This window comes from Nelumbo nucifera, chromosome 2 (genome assembly GCF_055504915.1).
Source record: "Nelumbo nucifera cultivar China Antique chromosome 2, China Antique-T2T, whole genome shotgun sequence".
Classification (NCBI taxonomy): Eukaryota; Viridiplantae; Streptophyta; class Magnoliopsida; order Proteales; family Nelumbonaceae; genus Nelumbo; species Nelumbo nucifera.
This window is the reverse complement of record NC_142650.1, coordinates 15844653-15866099: the sequence shown is the minus strand read 5'-3', so window position 1 is coordinate 15866099 and position 21447 is coordinate 15844653. Positions and strand designations below refer to the sequence as shown.

Sequence of the window (21447 nt, the reverse complement as noted above, 5' to 3'; positions counted from 1 at the left end):
CCTGCAGTCACAACTGTGTTGTATTCTGCTCTACCCCTCTTATCGAGGAACAAATACAGCTAGGATCTCCTACCCATAAACTGATCTCACATTCATACCCACATGACACCACAACCCTGTTCCCAATACAATAATAACTTATAAGCTATTACTAAGAATTATCTTTTCTCACATTTATGTAAGGATTATTTTCCTAGGTATAAGGTAAGTGATATCCATCTCCTTAGTGAAGTAAATAACTTTTCCACATAGGAAAAAGTACCCCTTTTAATAATGAATTTTTATGACTAAAATGGTCATTGCCTTATTTACCTAAGAAATAAAAGAACAAGGATAAATACACTTTCCTAGGTAAATCTTTCCTGAAAAACACTTGCTTAGATAAATGCATTTAGCAACTTAACAAAAAAGGGCCTTATTACAAAAATTTTATTTTTTAGAAAACTCTATGATGTTGGAGTAGAAGACATGATATGGGAGAGACATTGACCAATCAAAACCCCCCGCATCAATTTTTATGAAAACCAAGCTGCCTAACCCACCCGACTAGTTTTAAATTTTATGATGCAAGTTTATAGGTCACAAGTGCTTCCAATATCACGTCTTTCTGGAATCATAATCGAACCCTTTATTTCTCTGCATACCCCAAACATCTTTCTCTACCACCTCTACCATTTAGTGTCTCCCTCCACTGATCACCATCGAGTTTCACACTTTCACCATAATAATCACACAAGTTGGAGAGAGGCAGATTGAGATCAAACGATTAGATTAAAATTTTAAAGAGTAGGTTTGACCGAGGACAAGAAAAAAACGCTAGATTTGTGAGTTAGAACTCGTGACATAAGAATTTGTCATTTATCAAAAATAAATAAAATAAAACTTGTGATATGAGAATGTTTGCGTACTGTGCAGTTTGTGCACTCTTTCACTTTGCCACATAGCCCGCTCCACAGGGTGGGGCATTCATGATTCAGCTAATCCGAACTCATTACAGTGGTAGTAAATAAAAACCTTGATATTTCAAGGGTAAGCTTATCTTATCAAGAAAAGTAGAAAATAAAGATCATCACAGTATTGCTCATTAATGTTAGGAATTCCAACTATTTTGAGCTTCATTAAGTACACGAACTCGTAATTTGAATATATTTCTTCTCTCAAAACCTACTAATACCTTGAACCATCTATAATTTAGTTTATCATCAATCGCCCTTCGAACACAGATTCAGTTGTATAACAAGTTTACATTCATATTAAGTAATTCATAGAAAATCCTGAAATGGGAAAACTGAAATGCGGTGCAAACTTACTTCTCTAGTAAACACAACAACCTTGTCAGTCAAAGCCTCTAGAAGAATCAATTATAATTATCTGAGAGGCCCATCACACCGAATGTCTCTACATCTCTTAGATTAGGAGCTTTTCAATGGCATCCTGCATTACCATTAATAAATTTAGCAATATGAACAATTGAACATGGGTTCCTAAAAAAGAAAAGGAATGGGATAAATACAGTATAAACGACAAGAGCACACCTTAAGTTGCTGTATTTGGGATTTCAACTGGCTTCCCTCGTTGCTCGTTACAGAGCAAGCAATTACAGGTCTTGTTACTCCACATGCTCGGCCAAGGGCTTGCTTGGAAGGCACAAACACATATGGCACATTCTGCAACAACCAAATATGTCAGCGTTAATTGCTCTTCAAAAATTAAACGTTAGTGTTACATGCATAACCAGACAGCTTACTGGGTGTCGATTTAACAGTTTAACCATTGGTTAATTGTATATCCATAAAAAGCATAAAAACTGGGACCCATGATGCTGATGCATCACCAGTTCAATGGTTCATTGCCGGATCGAATCCAAGTCTTACAACACTGGTATTGACCCTGACGAGTTTTAAATGAAAAATTCATAGCCTTAGTTGAATTGTTAATAATTTTGCTTGTGGATGTTTTTATGTAGGGCTAACATGGATTAAGAAATAGCCAAATATAATCCACCATTCATCACATGCCACGAATGCAATATTTCTTTAAACAAAAGGGCAGTCCAGTGCAGGAGGCTCCCACCAATGCGGGATCTGGGGAGGAACAGATGTACACAGCCTTACCCCTGGCACATACGGAGAGGCTGTTTCCAAGATTTCTTTAAACACCAGTTTCTAAATGAGAAAGAAAATTGATTACTGATTGTTAATGCCCAACCAATCCATTCTATTTTAGGTAACTCAAATAAAGGGGATACTTATTATTCTAAAACAAAATAGGGAGCTGAAACAAAAGGAAAGGTTTCGAATACAAAATTATAGGCTCAATCTGAAACCATTTTCTTTGCTTATCTTCCTTCCTCATCATGATTCCAAGGGAATACCTAACAATGAAACTATTTTCTGTTTTTAAAAAAAAAACAACAAAAATAAAAAGGATCTTACTCGAGAGGTGGTTACAGAGCAAAATAGAAAACAATGAAGAACCAAAACACAATCCTGATGAAAGAAGTCGGTTTAAGGAGATAATCAAATCTCTTTAACTTCATAGGTTCACAGATAATTAAGCATGAGAAAGAAGAAGAGAAAGACCATTTTATTCAAGCCATTAACTTTTCAAAACAAAAACCATTTCAATTTTATCTTTAGTTATCTATACTAGAAGACAAATGAATAGGCAATTCTCCTTTTGGTTTCCAGAAAGCCGTGTTATGTGTCAAGTTATGACTGAACCCACCAACTTGCCATTTGTTTTCTTGTTGGAAAGTGAGACATGCAAAGAAATCTTGTCTATGTAATTGTTATACAAAAGTGGTAATTTTTGGAGCTACTCATTGCTGCCAAAGAAGTCCTGTCCCCTGTATGCACTCATTAATAAGACCCATAAATAGCATAAAATCAAAAACTCGGTTCTCAGGAATTTAGCCTTGCAGCCACTCTAGTATGGCTTTCCAACAGCTAGTTAGATGCACCACATGCAAAGATACCAATATACACATACAATACAAACATTGCATTTAACACAGGGAGCACCATCCAAAGTATTCATTCTCAAAAACCAAGTTCCATTTTAAGTTTAGAATTTTAGATCCAAGTATTTTTTTATGGTGTTAATCACCTTTCTTTTATAAGCAGATGGGAACTTGTTAAAAGATCAAAGGCAAATATACAACAATTGAAGCATCCCAAACCGAGGCACAAGATGTAGCCTCAGATAAAAAAAATACAGCTAGTCCCAAAATTAGAGGTCCCCCTCACCCCTTGTTTGGTCAAGTAATCTTGTAATTTGTACATCGCATTGATATCTTTTTGTAGTTAATCATCATATGACATTTAATCGATATCTTTAGGATTTTTTATATATAACAAGAAGCTATAAAAACAGTTTGTAAATTTGCATTGATATAGGTAGACTAAGCATCCAGTAAGTACCCAGGTGTCATCAACCATATGGCTGTAATTGGATCAGATTTAGATTGGGTCCAGTCACATCTTAAACCTATCCAATTAGTCACTTTTAACTTATACATATAGCATAAAATTATATGAACATAAGTTACTGAATTTATTAATCTATGTATATGTCTATATATATATATATATATATATATATATATATATGCTTATCAATCTATGTATATCATATAAAATTCAATCAGACTCAGATTTTAATCAGATCAGATAGGGTCAAATTCACATCCAATCTAATTATGTAATGAATCGCCTAAATCTGAAATAATTGGATTGGATCCCAGATCAGGTATCAGACTTTCCGGCTCCATTGACAATCATACATTGCAGGTTCTTGATGTGTTAGTATTTTTTAAGACTTTAGCTATTGTCAACAAAAATCAACTCAACCACCTCCAGTATCCAAGAACCAAGACAGCGAGACAAAAAAGATCAAAACAATAGTTCCGTTAGTGCCAGGTTGACCTTCACCCTACTATTTTTTTTATCAGCAACTATCACCCTACTTTTAATTTGTACTTGTTTATTGTGTTTCCGGTTTGGGAAAGCCTATAATTTGACTTCTGATTCTGACTAACAGAATATATGGACTATCAAAGAATCCAACATCCTTGTTTACATTTTTTTTATAGATATATCCTTGCTTACATTTCTGTTACATATTAATCATGATATCACGTGTTTGATAGCATAAACGTGTATCATAACTGCGCAGTAAAACTCATTTTTAAGCAATGTGGTCAAGATCATTCACATGATAATGGTTAACTGAATAGCTACTTTTACATAATAACCCATCTGCAATGTCTGCCCATGGTTAACAAAGCAAGAAATCAAAAGATATATGTACAGCCTTAGGCCTTCAACATCAAAGGGCACATTGTGAGAAATATATGTTCTACCAGAAATAAGTAATCTAGTCAGTTCAGCTGACCTGCACATATCTAACAAGATTGAAAATTGATGAGCAAGATGGCATTTAACGTACCATTTGCCTGAAAGAACAAATATAAAAGAAAATAAAACCACATTGAACCTGAAAAAAAAATCTAGTCCTTTTATTGAAATGGACTCAACAACCCCCAGGTTGGCAGGCAATTAAGAAATTAGTAATGTTAAATTGTAAATTGTTGAAGGTATGCTCCGAACAGTAGTTCATGCTACAAATATTTCCAGACCTCAGCAACCTTAATCATAAGCCCCTCCCCCACAGAAAACGAAAATCTAATTATCCTTCATCCTTTTAATCATTTTTTTGAAATATAACATTTGTTTATTACACTGATAAGTAACCGAATTATTTTCTGAGTTTTGACTCGGGAAAAAGGATAATATTCTCACCATTAGTAGGCTAGAAAAGTAATGCATAACCACACATTGCAATTATATCACGGAATAATCGGAATGCTTAAATCCATAAACCATAATATAATCGAACGCACTACAAAAAAAAAAAAAAAACTCAGAAAGTTACCTTATCTTCGGCTAGTAGGGGAAGATGTAGAAGAATTTCAAGAGGCTCGGTATCAGCCGCCATCACTACAAACTCCGAAATACCCCTGTTCAGTGTCTTCGTCGCTGTAATCAGAAGGAGAGGAAAGCTGCATTAGAAACACCAAAACTACTCTCCAAAAAAATTAAAAAAAAAAAAACACAAAAAAACGAGAGATGTGAAGGCAAAATCTACGCAAATAATAACCTTCATTCGCTCCCTTCTTCAGCTGCTTGTAGTTGGCAGCTTGTTGAATAAGGTCCAATATTGTTATGGTTAGTTGTGCATCTGCGAGAGGGTATGCTTTCGGATTCACGGCTTCGGCGGTCTTGTATCAATCAAACAGAAAAAGTATCACAAGAATAAGTAAGACCAAAACACCAGCCCCCAAAAGAAGCAAATTGATGTAAAACTACTAAAGACAAAGCAGAGGTTATGCATAGAAAAAAGAGAGGAGGAAGAAGTTGGTACCATTTTTGTTGATCAAAGGGCAACCGACGAAACTAGGGTTTTGAACAGCGAAAGTATGCACCGGAAGGGTTTAAGGAGGGAGGATTGAGGACGGGGAAACGGGTTTATATATGTCAAGTGTTTGGTTACCCACCATGGGTTAGCAAATTGGGTAAGTCGCGTTGCCCAATTAAAGGCCTTGTTTGGGAGTGCTTATTGCTAAAATAATTGCTTATTGTAACAGTGCTTATTTAGCACTTGCCGGTTACCACCAAAAAGTAATTCACTCGAATGGGGTAGTTAGGGCTGTTCATAAGAAGGCCCAACCCGACCAAACCGACTAAGTCGGACCAACCCAACCTGAGTCGGTTGGGTTTTCATTAGTATCGGTCGGTTTCAGGTTGTATAAATTCATAAATCGATGGTTCAGGTCGGTTTCAGTTTTCTTGTTTGAAAATCAAAACCGACCCGGACCGAACCGACTTAGTTCCTACTTAACTATTTAAATATATATTTCGATTTTAAATTAAACCGACTTAATCTATTTAAATATATATTTCGATTTTAATTTAAATATATTTTATATTTAAAACTGTTAAATAAAGATACTTCAGTTTTACATAAAAACTGAAATATCTGACAACCCAAACTTGCACCACATAGGCACATGGGCCATGGGGGGCATGGATGAACTTAGTGCCGAAACCGGCCCAAACTGACCCAACCCGATTCAAACCGACCAGATCGGTTTTGCTTAACACTAGGTCGATTTCGGTTTCCATCTCAGGTAACCCAACTACGTTGGATCAGTTGGAAAAACCTCAATAAACCGACCCAACCCGACCCGTAAACAGTCCTAGGGGTAGTATAAGTATGTCGGGCTAAAGATGGGTCAGAAAGCAATAAATGCTTAAAAATGGGTTTATTGGTATGAATAAGCATTTATTGGGCTTATTTCCCAAAAGCATACAAGTACTTATTATGTGATTTTGATCTAAAATAAGTGTTTATTTGAATAAATGCTTAAAAATAAACACTCTCAAATGGCAGCTTAAAGAATTTCAACCACATTGGCTTGGATTATGATCAAGGACTTTAAAAAATTAACAAATTTGTAACTCAACCCATGGCAACCTAGTTTGTTAAATTTTTGGCAGCAGGGGTGGATAGTTGGATACAAGCCGAGCTTAATATCAAGATTATTTGATCTCAACTCCATAGAACAAGTATTGTTTGATTTTGGGCTCGAATTCAATCTAAGCAAAAACTATTAGTTCAAATTTGGCTAGATTGGTGTCAACAAAATTGACTAGATTCAAAGGTCATATGTTTGAGTCCAATTCATCTGAAACTCAATAGTGAACCAAGCTTCATATAAAAATTTCTTTCTTATTATACATATATAAATTGATAATGTAATATATAAGTTTCGATTAGGATTGCAAGCTTCGTGAGTTGAGCTTCTTCATACTATTTGCACTCAACTAACAATCAAGCGCTCAAAGCTCAATTTTGGTTTATGCTGAATTGAGTTTTTTCCCAAATGGCTAACAAATAGTTTTTGATTAATTGGTGTCCACCCTTAGTTTTTTGTAACAATTTCACCTTAATTTATATCAAAATTGCTTGGTTAGTATAATATGCATATTTTAAACTTTCTTTTATATGTGAAAGAAGATATGAACGGTAATTCCCAGTCCCTAGGATGGGGAGTGAAGTCCCCACCCTTATCCAACTTTGAGTAGCTCAAATATGTAATAAAATGAAAGAGAGTAGACTAAAATGTTTTAGTCATTTGCATAAAAGGTCACCAATAACTTCAATTAAGAGTGATTTGTTACAAGTAAAAGGGGATAAAAGAGCTAGGGATAGACCATAAAGGACATGGATTTGCCAACAGGATTCATGTAGCCAATCCCATATAGTTGGGATAAGGCATGGATGATGATGATGTATAGTTGTCAAACAATATCAGTTTTGGACAAATTTCAATTCCCATGTTATTTGGTGATTAATTATGTTACTTAAGTGCTAAATCAATTTAGCTTAATGATTTTTTCTTTATTTTAAGTAATTCCCAAAGTAAGATTCATTAACAAAAATCCCAAAGTAAGGTTTTAATTAAAAAAGAGAATTTAAAGATTTATTACAAGTGGAAGGGACTAGAACTAGAAGAAATAGGTATAGACCAAAAAAGATATGAGTAGAAGTAGTAAGAAATGATTTAAGCATTGATAATTTAAATAGTAGATATGGCTTTAAATTGAATAGATTGGCAAAACAATATTTATGTAACCAACCCCATATAGTTGGGATAAGGCATAGATGATGACAATGATAATGGTGCCACTATATATATTAGACATATTTCAATTTTCATGTTATCTCGGTTATTAATTATGTTAGTTAAGTACTCAATCAATTTTGGTTAATGATTTTTTTTTCCAAAGTAAGTACTTTTAATTAAAAAAGAGAATTTAGGGGGTTTGGTCCCTTGATGGGAGCTTGCCTCCATCGGTGATCAGAGATGGAGGTTGATTTTTGATTGAGGACAAGGATGGAGAGTATGGTCCCCACTAGGATGCAACTTGGGCGGGCCCAACATGATCCCAAACCAACCTATCCCACAATTTTACATGTGTTTGGCTTAGATTTTTTATTCTTGAGCTAAGCCTAGGCCTAAAAGTTCGGGATTTTTAATTTTCCGGGTTGGACTTGAGATGTATATATAAACACATATTTGCATGCATACATGTATAGATGCATAACTTTTTAATAAACCATACATATATGCATATATATCTATCTATAGATATACATAACAAGACGGTCCAGGTCACCATGCCTTAAACCCCCTTCCTAATTTCCTTTTTTTGAATTTTGTATATTTTTTTTTAATTTCACACAATTATTCATTAAACCAATAAGGAAATAACATAGGCCTAACTAATTCTAACACCCATAAAGAAGGAGGGATTGCTTTTCTAACCTTTAGCCAAGTGGCATCACTTTCCTCCACTTTCTCCTAAATCGTCTCTAATTCCTATTTATTTCCTAAATTATCTCTAAATCCTATTTATCCCTTAAATTTATCTCTAATTTAGTAGAGATATTCCCTCCTAAATTATCTCTAATTCCTATTTATCCTCTCTCCCCCACTTTTTATCTAATCTATCTAAATAAAGTTTCAATTAAAAAATTTCAGAACTATTTAAATATTATAACGAAATTAAATACTAACTTTAAAATATTTATACCAAACACAAAAATTAATTATAATATATTTAATAATATTCATATTATTAATAATTCTATATTTTTACAAAATTCATCATGAAATTATGTAGTAACAATATAAATTACAATTTTACAATTTAAATGTTATTCAAATAATAAAAAAATTAACATTAAAAATAAAACATTATTTAAATATTTCAATAACTAAATATCTTAAATAATAAAACATTAAAAATAACTAAATAATTATATAACAAAATATTTAATATTACATAATAACATTAAAATAAATAAAATTCAAATAATGAAAAATTTTAAATATTTTACATATTATTTAAATATTTAAATAACGAAATACTTAACATGACTAAATTTTAAATAGTTAAAATAACAAAATTAATGATGAATTATGTAATAATAGTACTAATTATAATTTTATGAATTATTAAATTCAACAAACAATTAATATTTTAAAAAATTAAATAATAATATTATTTAAATAACTAGTTTCACTTATAACAATTAATAATTACAGAAAATAACTTTCAAAAAAAACATTTATTAGTAATGATTTTACAATAATAGTGTATATTCATTATATATTTATATTTTAGTATATATATACTAAAATTAATATTTATTTTATTTTTAGTAATTATTTATTGTATTTTTTTGATAAATGTGTTTTCAATAATTATTTATAAATCTATTTGTGTTTTGTTATTTAACATTAAATTGTCAATAGTTAAAAGAACAAAATTAACATTAAATTGTCAATCTAATTTTAAATAGTTAAAATAACAAAATTAACGATGAATTATGTAATAATAGTACTAATTATAATTTTATGGATTATTAAATTCAACAAACAATTAATATTTTAAAAAATTAAATAATAATATTATTTAAATAACTAGTTTCACTTATAACAATTAATAATTACAGAAAATAACTTTCAAAAAAAAAGATTTATTAGTAATGATTTTACAATAATAGTGTATATTCATTATATATTTATATTTATATATATACTAAAATTAATATTTATTTTATTTTTAGTAATTATTTATTGTATTTTTTTTATAAATATGTTTTCAATAATTATTTATAAATCTATTTGTGTTTTGTTATTTAACATTAAATTGTCAATAATTATTGGAGATTAAACAACTATTATTTAACTTTTGAAATTTAATTTATCATATTTATTGTATTTTTGTTATAAATTTATTTTTAGTAATTATGTATTTTTTTATAATTTAATGATTAATATTTATTAGAGACTAAACTATTATTTGAGATTACACTATTTATTGACTAGTTTAATGTATTTTTAGTATTTATTGTATTCTTATTAGATAAATTTATTTTCAAGGATTGGGTCAGCTTGATTGCAAGCTATTTCGCCAACCAAACCGACCTAGTTAGGTTGGGAGTTTGTCACCCGAAATCGATTGACCATTAGCATGATTTTCAAAACCGGACTAGACTGGACGGTCGAACTGGAAAAACAAGGAAGGTGACCAATTTTGTTTTACCCCAGAACCGTTATTTCCCCAAAAACCATTGATTTGGTCAGAAAGCCGCTGGCCCGGGTAGTCAAACCGTTCAACTAGACCACCCCTGACTAGTTCGTTGTCTGGTTCAGTTTTAAAAACCTTGACCATTAGTGAAAACCCGCCAACTCAGGTTTTATCAGGTTGGGTTTATTTTTGGTTTAGTTTGTCTATTCAAAAGATTTAAACTTAAAAATTAAATTTAAATTTAATAAATGACATTGGTATTATTAAAAAAATTTTAAAAATAAATTTATGACATAAAAATTTTAGATTAAGAAATATGGGAATTTTCCCACTTTCCTATATTAAAAAATTATATTTAAAATATAAAATATTATTATATAACTATGGTTTGATTCAGTTTAGTTTTTGTCGATTTACAAATGGCCAAATCGAAACTAACCTAACTTGGTCGAGTTGAAAAATTGTTAAACCAAAGCCGATCGAAAATACTAGAAATCGACCAACTCAAGTAAAGTTTGATTGGATTGATTATTAAAAAGTTAAAATATAAACCAATTATATACTCCTATGTATTTCTATTGTTTAACTTCCGCTTAACAAAGCCTGTGCATCACACAGGTCCCCGTTAGTACACAATAACAGGGGTATTCATTTTATTTGTTCAATTCGTTTGTTTTGTTTTAAATCACTATAGAATGTTCTCAATCTTGTGTTTGGACTGAGAGGGAGAGAGATGACGATTCACATTCTAGAAAAATTCAAAATGATATGGGAAATAAATAAACTATCTCATTTTTCTAGAATCGAGGCAATAATTAATTAATTTTTATTAAAAATTCCACTTCCAAAATTAAATATAGCCTAAATTTAGTTTTTTTGCCTCTTTTATAGCCTTTTTACATCTATACTATATATAAAAGTGTGAAACTTTTTTTGGACTAAAATTACCCTCTATTTCTTTGTCTGAAAAAAGGGTATAAAAATCATTTTATTATGGCTTTAATGTCAGCTTTAATGGCTACTATAATGGCCATTATTTGTGTATGTAATCCATCTATAATTGTATGGGTTGAAAATGTAAATTCAATTATTACTTTCCACCTTATTTAATCCCCACTCATTAAGTCTTATACTTAAAGGTATTAATTAACTCCTATTTCTCTTATTAAGTCCTATATTTAAATTAACTTTCACCAATAAATGGTACTAACTAGATATATCTTAATATTTTTAACAATATAAACTATATATTTTAAAATTGTCTAAAAAACAAAAAACATTATTTTTTAAAGTGATGGCTAAGCAATTCAACCATTCAAATCAAATTGATAAACCTATGAGGTCAAAGTTAGGTAATAAATTTTTTAAAATAGAAATAAATATAGAAAATTACCAACCCAAAAATAGAACCGCTTTGTCTTCCGGTATCTAAGTCAATGGTTCAACCGTCACTATAACACCGCTTGCCTTCTTCTTACATATTTTTCATCTCTCTAAATCTCTATCAAATCCTAGATCATTTGATTCATTGGTGTATGCCAGATTTTAATATAAGATCGGTGGTTGATCTCTCATCTTTTTGTATAAAATTTTCAATTTCTTCATTGGAGTTGCATTTTTGTTGTTGTTACAACTTAAAAAGAATCACAGAAATGAGAAAACTTAAAATCAAAATAGAATAACTAAAAACCCTAACTAATTTTGGCCATTAGGAATAATTGAACAAGATTTTGAGATATACAAATTTCTTTTATCTTTTTTTATTTTATTTTATAATTTCTATTTTTAAAATAAATAACAAGTTTTGAATTAGTTTGAAAGAAATCCGAGAACCATTGATCAGGTCAAACATTTTAATAGTTAAACTGTCTGGATCAGCAGTTATTTGACCATTTTAATGCTTTTTTTTTTTGTAAAATAGCGGTTAAAGGCCAAAACGAAACCGATGACCTATCTAGTCTGGTCTGATTTTTAAAACATTGACTAAAATACTCATTTTTTAATTTAGTTCATATTTAATTGTAAGGTTTAAATCGTAAATTGAACTACTGCTTTTCACTTCATTCAATTCCCTTTATTTAAATTTTACATTTTTTATAAATGAATAAAAGATAAAAGACCTATACTATATATAAAAGTGCAGATGCATAGTAAAAGTTTTTTTTTTTACTAAAATTATCCTCTATTTCTTTGTTTGATAAAGGGTATAAAAGTCATTTTATTACAACTTTAATGCCAAATTTTAATAGCTACTAAAATGCCCATATTTGTCTATTTATTACATTTCTAATTGTAAGGGTTGAAAATGCAACTTCAATTATTAATTTCCACCTCATTTAATCCCCTTTCATTAAGTTTTATACTTAAAGGTATTAACTCCCATTTTCTCTTATTAAATCCTATATTTAAATTATTTTCACCAATAAATGGTATTGATTAGATCTATATCAATATTTTTAATAATATAAACCCATATATTTTAAGACTAGCTAAAAAACAAAAACATTATTTATCCAAGTGATGACTAAGCAATTCAACAATTCAAATCAAATTGATAAACCTATTAAGTCATAGTTTGGTAATAAAATTTTCAAAATATAAATAGATATAAAAAATTACAAAAGCGTATAAAAGTTAGACACATGTATGATACTTTTGTTAATCAAATTAAAAAAAAAGGAAAATTGTCTAAAATTCAACATGACTTTTCAACATTTTTCTTTAACTCGCCATAACTTTTCAAAATGTCCAGGGAACCTCATGTCATTAATTTGACCTTAAATAGGCTAACGAGTGTTACTAGATTACCATTTTACCCGTTATACAAAAATGTAAAATATACACATATATATTTTAACTAAAAAGACATGAAAAAAGGAAAAAGTTCAAAAAATATTTTCAAATATAAAATACATAAAAGCACATAAATTGCAAAAAATATTGAAAACTATAGAAATTGCAAACAAAATAAAAATATTTTTAAATTATAAAAACTACAAAAATTGGAAAACAAAATCAGAAAATAAAAATTGTAGAAAACACCAAAAAGTATAAAAAATCACAGAAATAAATAAATAAATAAATAAATATATATATATATATATATATATATATATATATATATATATATATATACTAGAAAGTGTGGATGCAGTGTGTAAAAGACTTTTTTTCGGATACATTATTACTATCATTATTATCATCTAGTACAAAGTACTTGCACGCTTTCTAGTATAAGTAAATGCAGCATTAGGAGGAAAAAAATTGTAGAGATATTCTATCATTTGAGGAATATAGAACCGAATCTGGTGCAAGCCTATCCAAAATAATATTTACTTTGAATCATTTGAATCATAAAATCTGCTTTGATAAAATTCTGATTTCGTTTCTACTTACTTTTGGCTTGTTTATTTTAGTTAGATATCAATCAAACTTGCAGATCAGCAATCCCATAAAAACGATCTCAAGAGGCTAAAAACATTATTGTGGGTAGGAATAAGGATGTTGTGTTAGTTACAAATTAAAATCTTAGTTGCGCATGATCTGTAAGAGAACGGATTAAACTGAATTTGATGGCTGTTTTACGGGCTGTAGCTTGCTTTATCATTGATGCCACACCCTGTAAAAAAGCTATCAAATTCAGTCAGTCCTTTATTGCTCTAGCATCTAAGAACTAGTATAGCCTTCCCTCCTGCTTGTATAGTTCATGTTGTTGATGTTTCTAAGTGAAGTTTTGTCAACCAAAAGTAAAAAATCTTATGTTCTGTTTGGTTTATACAAGATTTGCAAAGGTTTCTCAGCTTTTTTCCTTCAAAGTAAACAAAATCTTAGGGTGCACAAAAGCATAAAGATTGAGGCCCTGTTTGGATATATAGACTTTTCAAAAGTACTTTTATGAAAGTACGAAAAACACCACATCGTGTTTGGATGACGTATTTCCTACTTTGACTTTCATACTTTTTAAAAGCACGAAACTCCCCAAAAGCACGAAGTCAACTTTTATTACTTTGTTATTTTGGGGAAGTTTTGCTTCCATTTCTTGTGAAGGGTGACCATCCTTTAGGTAAAACCCCTCGATCAAGACTCTCCCATTCGCTTGTTGTCTTCAAGCCCTAACCTCTTTGCCACCACGGGTTCTCGTTCTGCCATCGCCCATCTCCAACCATCATTGCCACCGGAAGCACAATCCTCACTGAAATCGCAGGTATGGATCCCAGTTTCATATTTTCCCTTTTTCTTTTAATGTTTTTCTCCATTTCGTGCAATATCTTCAAGCTTAATGGATGGTATGTTTATTGCATGTTTACTGCCACTAGAATCACTGTTGTCGACTTCTTAATTTTCTAAACTATTCTTGAAGCTTAATGGAATGTTTTTATAGCTTGTTTATCGTAATGTTATATATAGCATTATACTTGTGCAAAACCACTTTGTTTCCTAAACCAAGTGCCAATTCAAGTGGTTGACACGTGTACATGATGTGTGCATGTGACATGTGTATGTATCTTTAGAGTATACAGGTGGCTAATCATGGGTAATGTGGCCTTTGTCATGTATAAGATCTGATGAATCACATGAATGATAGGGTGCTTTTGCCAAACAGAAATGGTACTTCTGTTTTTTAAAGTATGCTTTTCAAAATTTTTTACCCAAATAATTTTCAAAGCAAAAATACCAAGTAAAAGTTGTATTTGTACTTTGTACTATCATACTATCAATAGTACAAAAGTAGAAGTATACCCAAACATAAACTAATATTTTGCCATTTTGGAAAGGCTTTTTATATTTTATAGCTACTTTTGTGCAAAAGATATCCCCCCTCAGTTAATTTCTTTGGCTCCTACGGTACTTATACTATATAGTAAAGGGCTGTTCAACTTAAATGCTTAAGTTGTTATGCGAGGTCCCTGAATACGTTGTTATTCTCTAATAAGGGCAACCCACATCAGATCAAGATGGAAACTTTACGGTGAATAAGAAATAAGTCTACACAAATGAGTTACAATGAGAAAGCACATCTACTGTGGCCATGGATATACTTAAGAAACATTAAAAAGTAGTTCACGGGATGTTTTGTATTTAATTATTTGCATAGGTGATATATTCATATTGGATTGCAGGGAGTGTTGAACAAGGGGTAATACTCGCCAAACCAAGGTTTAACATATCAACACGATATGAGCAATACATGGCATATTGCTCAAGATTTCAAAGGGCTGGCACATGTGACATGACATGGTTTCACCGTTCTAACCCAAGGCTACTCCAACGGGAGTAGCTGATTTTTCAGCATTTTCTATTTTCTTTTTTTGTTGGTAACAGATTTTTGAGCATTTTCTATTAGACGTGTAAATGCACATACATGTGAGAGACTAAAAGTAATTGGTTTTAGATCAGACCCTCAAAAGATCAGTCTGTATCTCTTTAGACTTAAATACACTAGCCAATTAATGAAAATTCATCAAAACAATACAAGAAGAGAGACATTAACATAGTTATATGATACTTGCAATAAATCATAAGGTAAATTGCTGAAACCTTCCCTAAAGTTTAGTAATTGCATTCACCTCTTCTAGACTTTGGACATAGTTGTAAGTAGATCCCCTTTGTTAGAATCTACTAAAATAAGAGGCATTAAAATGTCTAAAATATCCATGCAGTTACTTTTTACCAAAATGTTTATTTTCTAAAATAAACCCTTCCAATATCTTTTCTGAAATAGATTTATTTTTCAAGTTTGCCCTTCATATCAATCACTCAAAGGTAAAGCTGTAATAAATTCTATTTTTTTTTTTGTTGTTGCTTATAAAGTTTATATTGTTTTTTCTTCTGTAGAAACCAACCTCAATAGTAATTTCATGGATATGCAGCCATGAAATTTATAGGATTCTAACAAGGGGGGTCTATTTGCAACTGTGTCAAAAAAATTATAGAAGGTGATTGCAATTTTATCAAAGTTAAGGGGAGGTTTCAGCAATTTACCCAAAATCATACTTAGAAGGAAACAAACACCATTAGCAAAAAGCTCTTACTATATCAATGGTATATCATTTTCTGGACCAAAATGAATTTGACAATACTTGATTCTAACATGATTCAAGAGATAACATGGTCGTCGATCTGTTTAAACAACATAATTAATTTGTGTATACAACAATAGGACTTCTAACACTATGAGTGCCGTCAGACCACACCAATGATGCAGAATAAACAGTATTATCCGGCAACTCTCCGCCTGCAACAGTCACAACAAAAGTCTTATTTTCATTCAACGCCTGGAAGGAAAGAACATCAGGGTTAACCGTGATTTGAAGCTTAGGATCTGAAGTCACTGTTGCCTTGTATATGGAATTAGCCGAGCCAACATTGGTAACTGTCCTCGTCCAATTACTTTTGAAAGCCTTTTCTCCTGTAACCATCACTCCCATTGAAGGGTAATTCAGGTCCTTAGCTGAGCCTTGACTTGCTTCCGGGCAACTGATTCTCTCTCCTGTTATTTCTCTAATCCTCCAAGAATCATAATTAATATTGCAAAGCATTTGTATGTAATCGCTTTTAAGAGTTTCATAAACTAAACCAGGGTTCACAGCTTTCACTGGATCAATGTGGCCAGCACCATAAGCAAATTCCAGTTCATTTTTAGTAGCATTCATGGGCCAAGCTAAAAAAAAAAGAAAGAAAGAAAGAAAGAAAGAGGAAAATAGTGTGTTACAATACATAACAAATCGATTTGGCTAAGAAGATGTTGAAATCCAGAAAACCATAAATTAAAACCTGTAGTCATAAGAGCAGATTTTATGGCAGAAGGCGACCACTCAGGATGGAAACTTTTAACATAAGCAGCTGCACCTGTGACATGAGGGCAAGCCATGGAGGTCCCAGACATTATGCTGTACTTCACTGACCTTTTATCTGATTTGATGCCTGATGGTGAAGCAAGAGGTGAAAATGCAGCCAAAATATCTACTCCTGGAGCACTTATATCTGGCTGCATGCAATATAATTTTCAAAAATCACCTTTCAGGAGAAGCACTATAATGAAATAAATGGCATTTGTGATATTAAAGAATGACCAAACCTTGATAATCTCTGCAATAATGACATTTGGACCACGAGAGGAGAATGAAGCAACAACTGGAGCAATTGAATCGTGTATAGCTTCACTTTTTAAGATGTTTGCTTGAGGATTTCTGAGGATAAATAATATAGAGCATATTAAACCACCAAAGGATAAACATAAAACTTTTTTTTTTTTTTGTATTAAATTTTGTTTTTAGAGGCCCAAAAACCAAACAAGTGTTGTGTTGAAATCTCATAGACAACCAAAAACTATGTTCATCAACATTAAGCAGTAACCTAAACTTGATGAAGTAATAGTTTGGAATTAAGCAGCAAGGTCGCATCTACTCCTCTCCTACCATATATGGTTAATTACAGCACATTCTTCTGACCGTCCAATAGAACAAACATATCAGGTGATTATCTTTTAGGTTGGATCACAGACATGTCAGTGACCACAAGAATGCAGTGATCACAGCAGATACGGAAAACTCGAACTAAACCAAATTTCATTCCAATTTGCAGGTAACTATATATTAATCAAACCTGCTGTAAGAGCCGAACACAAATAGCTAGAGGGGAAGTTTCTACACTTACCTTGTGGAGTTCATGTAAGACTTAACCTTTTCCCCATTTTCAGGGATTAACAATGTTGCAGGAAGAGGATAAATACGACCAAAATCATTGAATCTATTATCTATCATTATTGTCCCAAGAGCACGAGCATGCACAGGCTCCTCTCCTTTGGAAACCTCATCGCAAACCACAACCTTCCCCTTCACTAAATTAGCATCTAAGCAACCATTTTTGCAAAGCCTGAAATGCACACAGCAAATTAATTAAGATTTTTAATTATTACTACTACGTAGTACGTACTTGTTCTTCTTTCATTGAAGAAATTAATTAATTCAGTTAGCAGGGCAGACAGGCCAGAAAACAAATTAATTAATTAGCATATATACCGAACATCATCATCAGAACATCGGAGTGAAGCATTTTTCCCATATATCAGATCGAACTTTTCTCCTTTCAAATCAAATGAATTAACAGAAGTGCCCTGCATGCGCAGAGAGTTGAACACAAGACAAACATGCATACATGATCAGATCATATGCATGCATATTTGTATATATTAATTATTAATTGGGTCAAGCTCAAGCGTCATTAAATTTTTAAATTTGAGAAAGTAGCTAGATCATGACGCTTACCACAAGCGTCGTCGTTGTACCATCCCCTAAAACAACCTTGTCAATAATCCGACGATCTGTACTACTTGCTGCTACACTAAGAAGCCATGGTGCAACACTTGCGGTTGTCCCTAAACCAGGACCACTATTCCCAGCAGAATGTGAGGTAAGGATGCCATTCTGCATGGCATGAAATGAACCGATGGCAATGGAATCCTGGACCATATCAATAGCAAGACTCGATCCAAGTGAAATGGAGATTATGTCTACACCATCAGCAATGGCGTCGTCGAAAGCAGCCAGGATATCGGCATCAGAACACCCACCTTCGGCGCAGACCTTGTAAGCAGCAATCCTAGCTGATGGCACTCCTCCCCTTGCATTTCCTTGAGCCAATCCGTAAAAACCTGCATCCTTCACTTTGTTCCCTGCTGCTGTCGATGCGGTGTGTGACCCATGTCCTACCGTGTCCCTTGCTGTATTATCTGGCCCTAGATCTGTGTAAGTTCGTGCACCAATGAGCTTGCTGCACATGCAACCATTACAGTTTCAGATTAATCATATTTAGCTAAGGTTGCATTTGGCATTCCTTATTTTAAGGACTTAGAACATTCAGTTTTTAACTGCATGCAAAAAGGAGATAAGTCCTTAAAAACAAGTTAAGGAATGCCAAATGCAGCTAAATAGCACAATTGGCAAAGAATTACTAATACAACAAATCTTTAATGCCCCCCCCCCATAAAATTATTTAAACCAATCAGAATATTTTAATATTTTCATGTAATGTCAATGCATAGACTGGACGGGTCCAACCCAAAACCCATCCATTGACAACCCTACTTGCAGCACTAGTACTAATAGCAATAGCAGGGAGATCAAAAACCTGAGTTTTGAGTGATGGGAAGATATATACAATATTAATTGAAGTAGAACCCAACCTAGCTACATTATAATTAAAAATCTCATCCTCTTAATTAAGATGGCAAAAATAAAATCAGGGAACTTATTAAAACAGACTTCATTCGTATGGACACACAGCCAAAAGAGTAAAAGATGCAAGAGAATTATATATTACTTGTTGCACGTGAAGTTTTTGCCACCATTACAAGCGCCCTTCCATTTCTTAGGAGGAGGACCGAATCCTTCATCACTAAAGCTCTCAGACTCGGGCCAGATTCCACTGTCAATGACACCAATTATCACATCACCCTCAACCTCTGGCACTCTTTTCACAGTTTCAGTTAAACCCATGAAATCCCAAGATCTCGTGGTCTGAAGTTGGAGGCTTCTACTTGGAAACACAGATACTACGCCTTCCTTCCCTGCATATATATGACACCAAAGACATGCTTTAATCACATAACCATGATAGATGGAATCAAATTTTATCTTTGGCGTATATATCTCGGGTTACTAACTAGCAAGTTTCTGTCTCTCTCGATCATTTAGCTTGGCTGCAAATCCATTAAAACTTCTTTTATAGCTGTGGACAAGGGACTCAGTCGCGTTGCTTCAAGGAACAAATTAACACTCCGCTAATCAGAAGCAACACAAATAAAACCACAAGACAAGAAGAATAAGAGCTATAAATTAGAACAGCTTTGGTTATTTTCATGTATATGCATGGCATACCTTTCTTCAACAACTTCCTCTAGAATGTTAATGTGGTGAGATGTAAGTGAGTATTGACTCTCAGGAAGGGCCCCCATGTACACGATGTGAACCTGCATCATTAACATCATCACCATGAAAAAACCACGATATGACCCATTTCTGGATAATCTCATATCAGCCGTGGCGAGATCAAGAAGTGGTTTATCTAAGATCATATTTTCTTATGGACTATATAGAAGATGACTGTAACAGAAGAACATCTAACGACTTACCTTCCTCTCTTCGTCAATGGCTCCACATTGGATGCTAATGATGGCAAGGAAGATTACTGAAATATGAGAAAAGGAAAGAGACCTCAAGATGGCCATTCTTGATTCTTGGACTCTGTATATTCAACGACGGGTAAGACATAATTTTATATCTCTGCAGAGAAATCAATTCTAGAAATTAGTTTAAAATATTTATTAGCTTTCTATCTTTACTCTTAAGCACAGTTAGGACTACTAACTAAAAATAGAATCACATTTATGAACATACAACTTATCAATTACAAAATCATTTATAAACCAGAGAAAGAACTCGGTACTTCACCGCATACCATCGTATCCAGTTTCACTGGGTATGTTTGTTCAGAATTCCGAGTTTGGTTAAACCTATTACAGCCCCAATAACCCCAACTAATAATCAGGTCTTATTGGGTCGGACCCAATAACCCCCAACTAATGAAAGGGTGGGTTCTAGATCTGTTACAGACCCTAACCAGGTCTAGCTATTTTCTTATCAGGTTGGAACCACATCTACCTTGGTCAAGCCCATACCTGACCCATAGACAGGTCTAAACATGGCCATGGGCCCATGGTCATCCTCAAAGGATGGAGAACGGGTTGTATATTCTGGTTAGGGCCAGGTTGGATCCAAGAACCAATATTTTCTGAATAACAATTATATAATTCAATTTGTTTAATATAGATATCCAGATAAAACACTTGTGGCGCTCGAGGCCACTAGCTGAATTTTCAGGAATCAGAACAAGCATGAAGCTTGTGTTGTTGTCTGTTGATCGGTGCTAGGTCAAAAAGCTGATCCAGGTTGCTTTCTAGTTTTGGACTTTGGACTTCTACAGTTCTACTACTCCACTACCTCATCCATGGAACTTGTTCCATAGACGCCTTCTTACCTTCTAACATTAATTAGCTAGCATTTAAGGGGAAACAAAATCCATTAATTCACTAGGGCTGTACTTTTTTTTTTTCCAGAAAATCAGTGAAAAGGGGAAGTGTAGAAGTCTTGAATGCATTTTATGAAGAAATTCCTTAGGCTCAATTTGGAAGGAGTGCAAAACCTTACATTTTGTATTATTGTGTATGTATTTATACTGTACATATTTACATTTGCACTTTTTCCAAATTGAGCCTTAACAATTT

At 32.5% G+C, this 21447-nt stretch overlaps 2 protein-coding genes across 2 annotated transcripts; both read right to left on the bottom strand.

Moving 5' to 3' along the window:
* Positions 1-1053: 1053 nt before the first annotated feature.
* LOC104597067 (uncharacterized) lies at positions 1054-5577 on the bottom strand. Its single transcript, XM_010258458.2, has 5 exons — positions 5425-5577; positions 5161-5281; positions 4936-5039; positions 1536-1667; positions 1054-1434 (listed from the first exon to the last, which is right to left on the bottom strand). Exons 1-5 carry the CDS (start codon positions 5425-5427, stop codon positions 1408-1410), a joined length of 387 nt encoding a protein of 128 aa, XP_010256760.1. The 5' UTR covers positions 5428-5577; the 3' UTR covers positions 1054-1407.
* A 10606-nt stretch (positions 5578-16183) lies between these two features.
* On the bottom strand, positions 16184-20434 carry LOC104597334 (subtilisin-like protease SBT4.3). Its single transcript, XM_019197737.2, has 10 exons — positions 20296-20434; positions 20042-20133; positions 19828-19919; positions 19485-19731; positions 18431-18935; positions 18185-18279; positions 17820-18038; positions 17242-17353; positions 16938-17151; positions 16184-16824 (listed from the first exon to the last, which is right to left on the bottom strand). The coding sequence occupies exons 1-10, from the start codon at positions 20389-20391 to the stop codon at positions 16301-16303; spliced, it is 2196 nt and encodes a 731-aa protein (XP_019053282.2). The 5' UTR covers positions 20392-20434; the 3' UTR covers positions 16184-16300.
* Between the last annotated feature and the right edge of the window lie 1013 nt (positions 20435-21447).